Source organism: Emydura macquarii, unplaced genomic scaffold, assembly GCF_026122565.2.
Source record: "Emydura macquarii macquarii isolate MOO-44397 ecotype Brisbane River unplaced genomic scaffold, CSIRO-AGI_Emac_v2 contig_3530, whole genome shotgun sequence".
NCBI classification, from domain to species: domain Eukaryota; kingdom Metazoa; phylum Chordata; order Testudines; family Chelidae; genus Emydura; species Emydura macquarii.
Window position 1 is genome coordinate 8390688 of NW_027133667.1, and position 12560 is coordinate 8403247.

The window sequence follows — 12560 nt, forward strand, 5'->3', positions numbered from 1 at the left end:
GAGCAACAAAAATGATTAAAGGTCTAGAAAACATGACCTATGAGGGAAAATTGAAAACATTTGGCTTGTTTAGTCTGGAGAAGAGAAGACTGAGGGACATAACAGTTTTCAAGTCCATAAAAGGTTGTTACAAGGAAGAGGGAGAAAAATTGTTATCCTTAACCTCTGAGAATAGGACAAGAAACAATGGGCTCAAATTGACAAACACCTGACAGGGATGGTCTATATAATACTTAATCCTGCCATGAATGCAGGGGATCGGACTAAATGATCCCTCCAGGTCCCTTCCAGTCCTACAATTCTATGATAAGCAAGCTGTAAAGCAGGTATGTTTAAGATAATAAAGTCTCTCCCTGCCAGAACTCCTCTGTTATCTTCCTTCATGCTGCTGGTGGCCATCTTATGGAGGTGGAGGCTACTCTGGAACTGCAGGTTTAATAGCTGCCTCCTGGTGCTGGAGGGATATCTTTGTGCTGAGGCTAAGTGAGAAGGGGTACCCAATAGGATGAACAGAGAGAGCATCTTTTTAGGGGAATGGGACTCTGGGATAATGATCCCGATAGACACTGAACTTCAATTGGAGCAGGAGCAGGCATATGAGCTGGAATTGATCACTGGTAATTCAGCAAATGCTAAAGGGGTCACAGTTTTTGAAGTTACTGCTTTCTAGTTCTCCTTGAGCAGGAAATCCTTTAACAAAGACATGGAAAATATCCTAAATTTCTATAAATTGGTAGAGCCCATTAATTTCTTCCCTTATTTCCTGTTAACTACAATGCTGCTTTTTTATTCATTTCTTTTGTATTTGCTCGGATGGTTCTGGGATTTTTTTTGAAGACAGATGTATAATGTCAATCTTTTATTGTAGACCTGTTTCAAGTGAAGGTTTTTAAAAACATATATGTAATGTAAGGATGAATCAGAGTATGAGCTAAACGTGACCTAATAGTACTTTAACTGCTTAGGGAAAAAGTGGAACCCGGAAGACTAGGGGCATTTTATATGGGAAAATTGAGGGGACACCTCCATCAGAGGGCTTCAGTGTATGGTTACATGTTTGCCCTGGAAAGAGGACATGTGCAAACAGGGAAACGGTGACCCTGCCTTAACACTTTTACGGAAGGAAAAGCATTGCATGCTCATGACTCCTGCACAGAGATAAGATGCAACTGAAAAGAAGCAGTGAGAAGTGGGCTAGGGTTGTGGCTGAGAACAGAGCAACTTAAGAGAGGGGCAGCAGCGGTGTAGGCTCTGTGACGGCATTTGAGTGGGAGGGTTACTGAAGGAAAATTATGGGTTTTGTGCCTCTGCCAGTATCCTGGGGCAGATGCTCAGCTGTTGTAAACTGGACTAGAAAGACATTACAAGGGTTGAGTTCCCTTATGATGATGGCAGCTTGGAAGTAACTGACATAAAAGGAGCCAGGCAGGAGAATATGATAAATCTATGTGAAACTTCTAGTCTGGGTGGTATTTTAAATTTTGTGTTTTGTTAGCATTACAATATAATAAGATCAAAATTGCAATGAATGCCCCTAGAAGTTACATCAGGGCCTACCATTATCTGCAGTCTCTGCATTTTACAGGCGGACCAGATCATTTCTTATTGCCCATAAACCAGGGAATTTAATTTGGTTCTTGAAGTCTCAGTAAAATTAAATGGTGGAGCAAACTACTTGGTGTCTGAATGAAGGAGGAGGCACTGTATACTCAGTCTTCCAACTGGCACAAAGTTTTAATTCATTTTAATAACCCTCTAGAACTGCAGAGAAAACACCAAATGTTTAATTATCATTCATTTTTCAAACAAACAAGGACATTTAACAAACAAAATTGATCATAAAATACGCTGAACATCTACTTACAAAAAGGAAAAAAAAAGAAATCAACCCCCCCCTGAATGGTGATACAGTATAACAAAGTGAGATGGGTAGATTAGCTCAGAGGAGACTGACTAGTCCCTAGCACCCAGGAAGTTTTGGTAACATACGTTTTTTTGTGGCTCAAACACGAGTGCTAGTGCAAGAAGATCTGAGGCTTCCAAGTTGGGAAGAAGGATGTAAGAGGCTTATCTGAAGTTCTAACCTGCATTTCCATTGCTGCTGCAACTTTCACTGATTTTGTGTCCTGCACTCCATGGATGCTCAAAATTAGTAATAATATAAGTTTTCAAGCTATGAAACTTTAACAATTTTAAGTCTTGGGGAGAAAATGGCCACAATGGTCTAAAATAGAAGCCCAGAATTAACCCCCTAAATCCACATTTAGGCATTTGCCTGACTTTCACAATCTTGGCCAACTTTTTTAAAAAAAAATTTAGTGAAAATACAACCATCCATAATAGTCATATTATTATCCTGTACTGAACAACTGTTAGCACACTGCCCATTTGGTGAGAGGGGAGGAGACCCTCTGGAAACCAAATGGACATGTTTTCCATTTTAGACGTGTTCTTAAATAGCGCTCACTGTGCATCCCTCTGGGATGTGTTGTAGCACATTTTGTAGGGATCATGGTAGGAAGGGGATGGTGGTAGGGGAAAGGATGGTGTGCTGCACTTTGGAAGGGTTGGGAGTCCTGATAAGTGAAGCTGTATATTCATAGTGAGCATTAATTGCCCCTCTTCCTTGTGCCATCCATCAGTCATCTAGCACCACAGGGTCAGATAAGAGTTTGTAGCTAATCAGGAAGTATGGATAGCACTGGTAGCTGTTGAAGATCACATAAATATTGGGACTGGTCACATTATCTACACACGAATCATAGCATTCCCTACCACACTCTCTCTGTGGAGGCTGGCAGTAATGCTTTTTCCCACGTGTAGATTTGCCAATCAATACCTTGGCCAAGAATATGTAGCGCAGCCCACCCTTTCCTGCCTGGGCATGGCGGTCAGCCTGTTCCGCACTCTCCGTAAAATAGCAACCTCTGCCATACCTATGTGATCCTGAGAGGTGAGTGTCAAACTTTATCCGGCAGGTGAACCCCAGGCGTTTGACTGAGGTGCTGTGGAAGAGGTGCTTCTCTAGCCGCAGTTTCTCTTCTGCAGAGAGTCCCTGTGACATTAAATCCTTCTGGCTGAGAAGGGAGCAAAGGAGAAACGAGTGTGGTTAGCTACTGACCTATGGGGAAATGTTAACTAGGGATCTAATCCCATCTCTATGCTGTGTGTACATCTCAATATATAGAAAACAAGTTGTAGGCTAAACTCTTCTCTTCAATAATCTGGTGCTAAAGTTCAAACATCTAATCGATCAGTCTGGGAAATGGAAGTGGGGCTATCGAGGTTCATGGAGTTGCTAGATGTCTAGCCCTCCAAGTCTAGGGTGATAAGCACAATTGTATACTGCATGTGTAAGAGTAGGAATGATGCTCATGCATTTGCAGTTTTAATTCCTGTACTTCTGTCTGCACCAATAACTCACCATTCATTTAGTTTGACCATCTCACTTATCCCCACCTTCACACAGTGAGCTTCAGCTTTATCCTGAACCTGAATAACATTTGTGACTCATTGTGTCTCTGTTTCTGAGTACCATGGTAGTGGTGACAGAGAGGCAGAGTTAATGTTGTTTAGGTAACCTTAATTGTGCATTTGTGCACTCTAACCCTCTTTTTAAAGAATAATCAAACCACAGTTGGAGGCTGCCAGTTTAAATCTTGTATTTGAATGTAGCTACTGACATTGTGCTAGTGCATGGTTCAGATGTTGGAAAGATGAAACCTGGCACTAGTACCACGTGCTGCAGATGCACACCCTGGGACCCTGTGATTCACAGTCCTTGTTTATGTGTGAAGCCCTGAGATTCACAGTCCTTGTTTGTGTCCAAACCATAGTGGTCAAACAGGTCTTTCTTCCACCCTCTGAATACAGCAGGATCTGCACCTTGAGGCATATAGCACCAGGATTCATTCATCCATCATCCTACTATTGCGGGATCCACACACTAGCACATTCGCAATGAGATACAGATTTCCAGTTTGCAAAGGACTCATGTTTCTGCATCCCAGGCAATGAGAAACACAATCTGTACCTCCATTCTGATCTAACCTTCTCTCTGGGACCCTGTTTGGAACAGCATCAATTTTACCTGCAGTATTTTTGCCAGAGAAAATCATTCCGTATCCTGTGAAGTGAGATGAGAAGAACCTTGTCCTCTGAGAGAGACTTGTGAAAGAGGGTGTGAATGGTGCGGTATGCTGCTTCTGATGGCAACACCTCCTCCTGTGCAAATGGGAGGCTGCCTTCTGGGCACTTGATCCAGTAGGCAGGATATGGGCCACTATAACCATCTGTTGGATGTTCTCCAGGGATGTTGGAAGTGGGCGGATAATACATTTCTGAGGGGCTGCTTGGAATTGTCCTAAAGTGGGAATAAGACAGAATTTACTTCATCCTAGCACCACTTAAATGCCATTATTGATGGTATCACCTGTGGTGTTCCTTACCACAGCTGTGGCAGCATCTGGAGAGGTGAGCGATAAGTGGGCCGGAGCTGGATAGTATGGGTGTTTCCTGTATTGTGGTTGTGTATTAGATGGTGCTTGAAGTCCATGGTGTAGATGTGGTCTCGCAGCTGAAAGACGTGCTCTTGTGTGCAGTTTTCAAAAGCAGCAAGGAAATCGCACGAGAGGGGCTAAGAGGGGAGAGAAAGGGAGAGCTGCAGTTGCAGTAGCTTGAAGAAGGCTAGTCACTTCCATAATGCATGTTGCCACCCCCTAATGGTGCTCGACCCCACCCTGGAGCAACCAATCTCTTGGCACTAAAAGGAATTCCAAATCCATGTTCATTCAGTCCCTTCCTTCACCACCATACACAGACAGATCCTCAAAATGGATCTATATTCTGAAGACCCACCTCCACAAACACACCCAACAAGGGTGATCTGAGTCCTTTTTTTTTTTTTACCTCCTCATATTTCTTCCAGATACTGCCATCCTCCCAGTATACTGTCCACTCAGTGGGGAAGTATGGGTTCTTCTCTGGATGACTGGTGTTGGACAGCCGACGTATATTACTGAAGGGCCCATGGTGACCTATTTTCAGCATACTCATGTTGACTTTCCCAGATAACCCCTTCCTAGGAAAGAAGAAAAATTGCTCATCTGTAACTGGAATTCTGAGAACAGGTTCAGTACAGACCCCCATTTTGGGGTGCTCCTGTGCAACAAGCCTGGAAGCCTCTAGGATGTTCTGCCTATTGAGGACTCCATCGAGAGCAAAATTCTCTCTCCTCACCCCCAACTTCTCCATTCTCAGTTCCTTCCACTCTCTCAGGCTCTGAAGAAGTGGGGATGGAGGGTGAGTGGTGTAAAGCTCTACTCCAGTTACAGGTGAGTAGCTGTTTTTTCTTCAGGTATTGTCAGTACAGAGCCTTACAATTGGGAGATTCACAAGCAAAGAGGTAGGGATGAGAATAATCTAATTAATAACTGCAAAACTGCTCTCCTGGCCTGGAGCCCACGGACAGGCTGAGCTCCTGGTAACAGGTCTATAGATTTCCACTAGAGGAACTTTCTGAAGGCATACTGTAGAGTTCTGTGAACTTGATGGAATGTATCCTAACACTTCAGGAACTGGGATACCTGCGAATCCAGGACCTGTTTCAATACAGGCTTAGTCTACTTCAAGCATTTGGAGGAGATAACTTGTGACTTAACTGTCACCATAAACCACAAATAATCTAGGGATTTATGAAGAGGAATGTTTCTAACTTGCTCCTTTCTTTTTCTGGGAGGAACTTCTTCCCTATTCAGTCACAAATAGGATCTTCAACCACTAAGAACTCAGGGCTGTTTCAGGAAGGACTCTACTTCATGCCACAGCTCTCCTTTATTTCTGCCTACTGAAAGAGTGTGCTATCTAAACTGTAGGAAACGCACAACAATTGACAAACAATCCAACTTTTAGAATAATGTGATCAGTTAACTTTAGGACTGAATTGTAGCTTTGTACAAGCTACACTCAGACATGTTCAAATCTGGAGGCCAAAAACTATGCCTCTGGTTATGCTAGTAGACTATCAGGATGGGTCACTTTGGGAGAGATGTTACTTCTCAAAAAGAAATGCTCAGGTAAGCAGTGTTCCTTTCTGATTCCTAACATTGGCCCACTCTGTGCTGAAAGATGAGTAGCCAGTGGTAAAAGCACAAATATAGAGATGGAAGAACAGAAATGAAGAAAATGACCGAGACTGCAAGTTCTCTCCCCATAACATAAAATCGTGAAATAATTTATTTGAGAACCACCTCATGCAGCACCTTCCTGCCCAAGAATGCCTCCATGGGGAATAAGAAATCAACTTTATAGGACCTGATGAAGATACGTAAGAAGGCTGCCCTTCTGCTCTGCATATTTCTTCTGCTGAGCAATCTCATTTTCAAATGTGCTTTGACACCTTCAGGCTTCCATGATGCAGGTTCTGATCCATCTGGCTACAAAAGATTTGGAAGCGTTTAGGCCTAGGCACTTGGGAAGACAGTAAGGAGATCACGAGCCCTATTAATCTCCTAAGTCAGACCTTTTTATTTAGACCTTACGTGCCCTGTGCCCATAAAGGTTATGCCACAGTTTTACCATAGCGTGCTTGGGGTTTGGGCATACAGATGACAACACAGTGTCCTAGGAGCTGTGGAAACCGGAGTTAACCTTGAGTATGAATTAGTCTGGTAGACAGAGGAGTACGTTTATCTTTTATGGAAGACACAGTGTGGATCCCAGATACAAAGTGAGTAAACTATCAAGTGAAAGGACTTTCAGATCTGTTGCATTTGGCAACTGGAAGTCACTGAGGGGGTGGGGAGTGTGGGAGGGGAAGAGGTGGCACATCTCCTTGTATAACCACACATACAGCATTCTGTGGCTTGGTGCAAAGTCCTCACAGCTCTGAACTGTCAGAATTGTCTCTCCCGCCTTGATGTGACGTGTACTGGCTCAGCCCAAGGGTGGGCTGAACTGGCAATTGAAGGAAAAATGTAGTTCTTAGTGATTCCTGCTGGGAAATACCATCAGTGGCGGAGCTGTGAGCTCCCTATGTAGCCAGCACCACTATGTATCCAATGGTTTTCCGTTCTGGAAGAAGCCAGGAAGAGGGAATTGTGAAGCTCAAGAGGAAACGAGTACTATTATTTTCAAATGTAAATCCCTACATGCTTATACCACCTTCTGTTGGGAGAGTGCAGCATCGCTGCTGCTAGCCTGTTTTCTCTGACAAAAGTATTTACCAATCTAACCACAGAAGGAATCCGGTTCCTTGAGGGGCATAACTGAAGCAGTCAAGAGATCTACTCTGGTAGCCAGAGACTGTCTGCTGTGGTGGCAGAAAATGAAGACTAGAAATGTAGCTCTGTTTCTTTCTAAAGGATAATATGGGGAGGATCCACAGTGACAGACAAGTGTTGTCCTCACAGGAAGTAACGTGTGGCGCCACTGCAGAGCTTCTGCCAGGCTGCACGTGTGCACGACACGCATGCTGACAGAAATCTGACAGCAATCATATTTGACTGGCTATTCTATTAGTTGTCCATGCGTGTGTACCTATGCAGATCTTTGTTGTTTAAATAGTCTTAAACACTTAAATCACAAGCACTCATGTAAGCAACCACTGGACTGTTTTGGTTTTTTTTAATCAGGCCTGCTACACAGCTGTTGTATCCCCCAGGAAAGCCAGAGTGAAGTAATGGTGCTCTCCCTATGGAATCAGTAAAAACAACGAGAGTTCTGGGGCACTTTAAAGACTAACAAATTTAATATTTGCAGACATAAGCTTTCGAGAGACTTCAGCTCTCTTCTTCAGATGCAGTAATACAGAAAATATTGCCTATTTGTTAGTCTTTAAAGTGCCCCAGAACTCTCGTTGTTTTTGCTGTATACAGACTAACATGGCTACCCCTCTGGAACTATTCTATATGGAATCAGTGTTTCCACAGCCAGGAGATTAGGATTGGAGTTTCTCATCACTTACTTGTCAATCAGTTTAACCTGCACTCTCTCAATGTCACTGTACAGCTTCTCCAGATGTCGCTGAGCCGAGTCGTTCACGCTCTGCCAAACCTGGCTATCTTTCCACTTTATCTGCCAATGGTAGGGATAGCGAGTGTGGTGGAGCTCACAGATAGACCCATGAGGGCAATTCCCCAAAAGAAAGTGATCACAGATCTGGATTCCCTCTCTCTGATGAGTGTGGAATTGGATTTCTGTCTCACTCTTTGGCCACTTTGGAAATTTTCCTTGGTTACACAAACCAATTACTTTTGAGCTGCGCCTGCGCTTTATGGGCACACGGGACAGGCCGAGGGGATGTGAATTTTCAGAAGCTGACATTGAGGCCAGAGAGGAAGCAGACCTTGGTCTTTTGAAGGAACATGATTCCTGGAAGAAAAGGAGAGAGTGCAACTTAGGGACAAGATGCAGATCTACCTTGGATAGAGAGCCCTGTGAACTAGCTCCTGCCTTACATGTATTCTATCCCAATGGGATGTGCCACTTCTGGGTTTCACACTCACTGCACCACCATTAGGATACTATTCCCCTCAGCTTCACTTCTCAAAACACATTCATTGCCCCCCTCCCCCGCCCCATTAGAATCCTTGCTCTTCTGGGGTTCATCCCCCTATGGCATATACAAACACTGCTCCCCTAGTTTACTCTCCTGAGATTTACCCTACCCATGAACGCTTTCCCCTACAAGACCCGGACCCTGCAGATATCTTTGCCTGCCTGAGGTTGAGAGAGGAATGTAGTTTCCCATGCCAGACCTGGAAACAATGGCTTTGTCAGTCCACATGCCCTGTAAAGACTCCCAATAACATATTACGACCCCTGCGGCCTGGCTGGAGCAAAGGGAATAGTGACTGATTCTAATATGGGGATCATGCTGAGGACAGTCCTTATAGAATTCTAAAGTTTCTAATTGCAGAATTTGTTTCTGCTTCACCTCAAAGCTCATCTGAGACAGACTGACCATTTCCCTCCCACCCCCCAGTAGTTAGTGCTAGGAAGGACCTTCCCAAACACCTTCTGTGTCTTTGGCCATGAAGATTCCAACACATAAGCCCAGAGGAGCTTAGAATTTTGGAACGCCCTCTGCTCCCCCAGTCACTACTGAGGTTTCTGCCCTCAGTTCTCTTCTCTTCTGCCTCTCCACCCTCCCTCTCAAGTGGCACTGAGCTCTGATTGCTCCAACTAGCCGCTCTACTTTGATGACGGGCATTTTGACTCTTCATTTCTGATTTTTCTCCCACCTATCCAGACCTGCAACTTGGCCTGTCTGACTTCTCCTATGTCATTTTAAGATTAACCATGACCAAAACCGAACTCTTCATCTTCCTTCCCAAACACTCCCCACTAGCTTCTCTCACTGTTGACAATACCACATCCCCTCTTCATTCAACCTAGGGTTAACTTTAGCTGCCTCTTTTTTCTCCCCACACACCCAATCCACGTCCAGATCTTGCCTCTTCTTCTGCTTTGACATATCTAAGATGTGTCCTCCTCTACCTCTGTCTCCAGTATCAGCTAGGCCTTCCTCGTGTCCCATCTTGATGTCTCCAACATCTGTCTTGACTATAGCAATCTCTCTCTGGCTTCCCTAACACCCACATTGCCCCCACTCAGTCCCTGGGAAATTCTGATGCTGCTGCTAAAATAATCTTCCTGATCTATTGCTCTGAGCAAGTCTCCCCCCCTGGTTGTTTGAATACTACCAGTGGTTCCCGCTCAGCCACTGCACAAAATCTAAATTTCTTGCTACTGTCTTCCCAGATCCCTTCCCTACTTATCTGCCCTTGTCAGGATCATGGTCTAAGTATTTTAACAATAATTTCCCTTTTGGTTTCATTCTTAAATTCCCTAGGATTTTTTTTCCTATAAGGGTTGACATGCCATAGAGAGAACAGGAACTTTGGATCCATGAACAAGACCCAGAACTTCAGCGCCATGTGGCCCAGTGCACAACTGGCAAATGCAAAATCAAAAAGGGAATCACGGTGAGTAAAAGCGAGATCAAAAAGGCTATTTCAGAGTTAGTGTAGCAGGGTGAATTTTTGGCTGAGAGTATCAGTCTGGAACCAGAGAACCAGATGCACAGCTCCAGCGGGCAATATGGCTGTGCCATGACAGAGAAGAACTGACTGAGAAGATTTTGGAGGGAGTGAGTTACTGGCAGCTGGAAAACACATGGGAGTGTACACTCCATTTCCAGTAACCTATGAGGCCAAAATTCTGGGTGCTATGAGAATCCTCAGCTAACTCTCACTAGGAATTCAAGACCCAAGGTTCTTAGGTGATACCTTTTTAAGTAATTATTAAATAAGAGACATTTGAATAGCAAATACCTCCCTTCATTTCCAGGTAGTGGGGGGGATTTGTGTAACATGGACCCAATATTAATGCTGGAAAGAGTTGAAGTAGAGCTTGGGCATTCTGCTGCATATGCATTCCCAGGGATTATAGGGCAGGAATCAGGGAAGGAAGGTGTGTTGGGGAGTAGGCTGGTGATCTGCTTAAATCACAGGACGAGGATTCACAATACCCGAGTTATAGCTGTCCCACCTGCGACAGTAGCTGAGCTTCTCAACTGGAAGGAGCTGTGCAAAGGGCCAAGTATTTTTCCTGTACTGTATGTCAGAGAGAAGCCTTGTGGGGAGTGCCTATTAGGGTGACTGAGGTTCCTTGTGTGCATACGGAGAGCAGAGGACTGAATAACTAATTATTTTCATCATTCAGTGCTAGATTCCTCTCCTTGCAATCAGCAAATCTCAGGCTGTTGAGCCTGCACCCATTTTTCCCTTTCTGGGCACCTGAAGAGTGGGTGACCACAGTGCAAAAGTGAAGGACCAAGCCAACTGCCTGGGTTGCAAAACGAATGTATTTCTGTACTGGAAGGGATTTCCTGCTACTCTTCCCCACTCCCTAGCTAGCCCTTCACACACACACCCCATCAGAATAAATGCATTATTTGGGAAGAGGTACGCAGCTTTAAAATGTTTGAAAACCGCTGGAGTGAAGGATGGAAGTGTAGGAAAAGGTTTATTTACCCTTCACCTCCCCTGACTGCTTTCTACCAGCCTCTCTCATTTTAATCTTGCTGCCCTGCTCTGAACCTTACCTTATTCCCTGTCTCTTCTCCTATATCTATACGTTCTCCTCCTCCTCCCTTTTCTGTTGTTTTCCCTTTTTCATGCTTTTTTTCTCGCTTCCGTTTCTTTTTCTCCCTTTGTCCTTCGCTCATAGCGGACGTGGGTTTCAGCCTTGCAGCCTCCTGTGTCAAAGGCAGATAGTCATACTCCATGCTGGAGTTGTTCTTAGTGCTGGGCCTGCCTTCAAGCAGCTGCCCTCATCCTTGCGTACTCTGATCCCCCAGGAGGAACTAGCTTACAGGTACACACACACACACACACGCTCACTCTGCTCCTACAATAGGAGCCCATTCACCTGGACTTCACACCCCAGGACCATACTTCTCCCTTAGTGGAATCACCTGTTTATTAATTATAAATAATTATCAATCCTAAATAAGCCTAGGGTGGTTAGTCAACGAGATGCCCCCTTCTGAGCTTTACACCCACACCTCTACCTTTGCACAATACTCAGAGAGAGCCTGTTTTCTTTAGGCTTCATTCTTTCAAGAAAAACACCCACACCCATACATGTTTGGTCCATGTCTATACTAGAAATCTTATAGAAAAATCCCCACTGGAACCAGTGGTAGCCCCTGTAGAAGCTCTAGCATAGAAGAAGTTCCTGCTCCCAGTGCTGTTCTTTTTCTGTCTTAGACCTGGTCTACACTGCTGGCAAAATTTGGTGGCAGTCAATGGGAGATACGCAAGCTACATAGAGTAGCTTGCGTATCGCCTGTCAACTTCTTAAATTCTAATTAGCGCAGCATCCCCACTACACTGCGCTGACGGGAAACGCCCTCCCATCGACACAGCATTAATCTTTTTGCGAGCGTGGATTTATTCAGTTGACTTCTGGATCGATTGAGCGGGTCTCCATTGCCGCTTAATCGATCCTGCAAAATCGATCCTGCACTGCTGACAATGCCACCTGCAATGTAAACATACCCCTAGTGTTAAATTCTACTTTTCTTTTTCAACGTCTAAAAGGTCTGCTCTCCTTCAGGCTAGGTCTTGGGCTGCAGGTGACAGCCTCAGACCCATCTGCACTGTTCCAGCCCAGGGAACATGGAGCGAGCATGTAACCAGATTTTGAAAACGAGATGCCGAGTGCAAGGGAGTGTGTGGCCATGTCTATACTACAGAGTTAGGTCACCAGATCTGCTCAATTGATGCCACTGCAGTGATGGCTGTGGTGCCAATGGGGCAGCTGTAGTGAGGACAAGTCCACATTGTCCATGTAGACCAGGAGTTCTCAAACTGGGGGTCGGGATCCCGCAAGAGATCACGAGGCTATTATGGGGGGTCATGAGCTGTCAGCCCCCATGCATGGCTGACAGTCACAGCCCTCCAGAGCTGGGTGGCTGGAGAGCAGCAACTGCTGGCCGGGTCCTCTGAAGACAGCGTCGCCCCTAGCAGCAGCACAGAAGTAAGGGTGGCAGG

The 12560-nt window shown here is 44.9% G+C and overlaps 1 protein-coding gene across 1 annotated transcript; it reads right to left on the minus strand.

Moving 5' to 3' along the window:
• Nucleotides 1–2638: 2638 nt before the first annotated feature.
• LOC137145400 (protein mono-ADP-ribosyltransferase TIPARP-like) lies at nucleotides 2639–11290 on the minus strand. Its single transcript, XM_067536115.1, has 6 exons — nucleotides 11108–11290; nucleotides 7964–8370; nucleotides 4909–5080; nucleotides 4449–4636; nucleotides 4091–4363; nucleotides 2639–3077 (listed from the first exon to the last, which is right to left on the minus strand). Exons 1-6 carry the CDS (start codon nucleotides 11288–11290, stop codon nucleotides 2639–2641), a joined length of 1662 nt encoding a protein of 553 aa, XP_067392216.1.
• Between the last annotated feature and the right edge of the window lie 1270 nt (nucleotides 11291–12560).

Coding starts and splice junctions, on each gene's coding strand:
- LOC137145400 (XM_067536115.1), bottom strand. CDS start 11,290: ATGGAGTATGACTATCTGCCTTTGACACAGGAGGCTGCAAGGCTGAAA. Junction 4,637..4,908: donor TCTGGAAGAAATATGAGGAG/GTAAAAAAAAAA, acceptor CTCCCCTCTTAG/CCCCTCTCGTGCGATTTCCT. Junction 4,364..4,448: donor CAGATGCTGCCACAGCTGTG/GTAAGGAACACC, acceptor TTCCCACTTTAG/GACAATTCCAAGCAGCCCCT.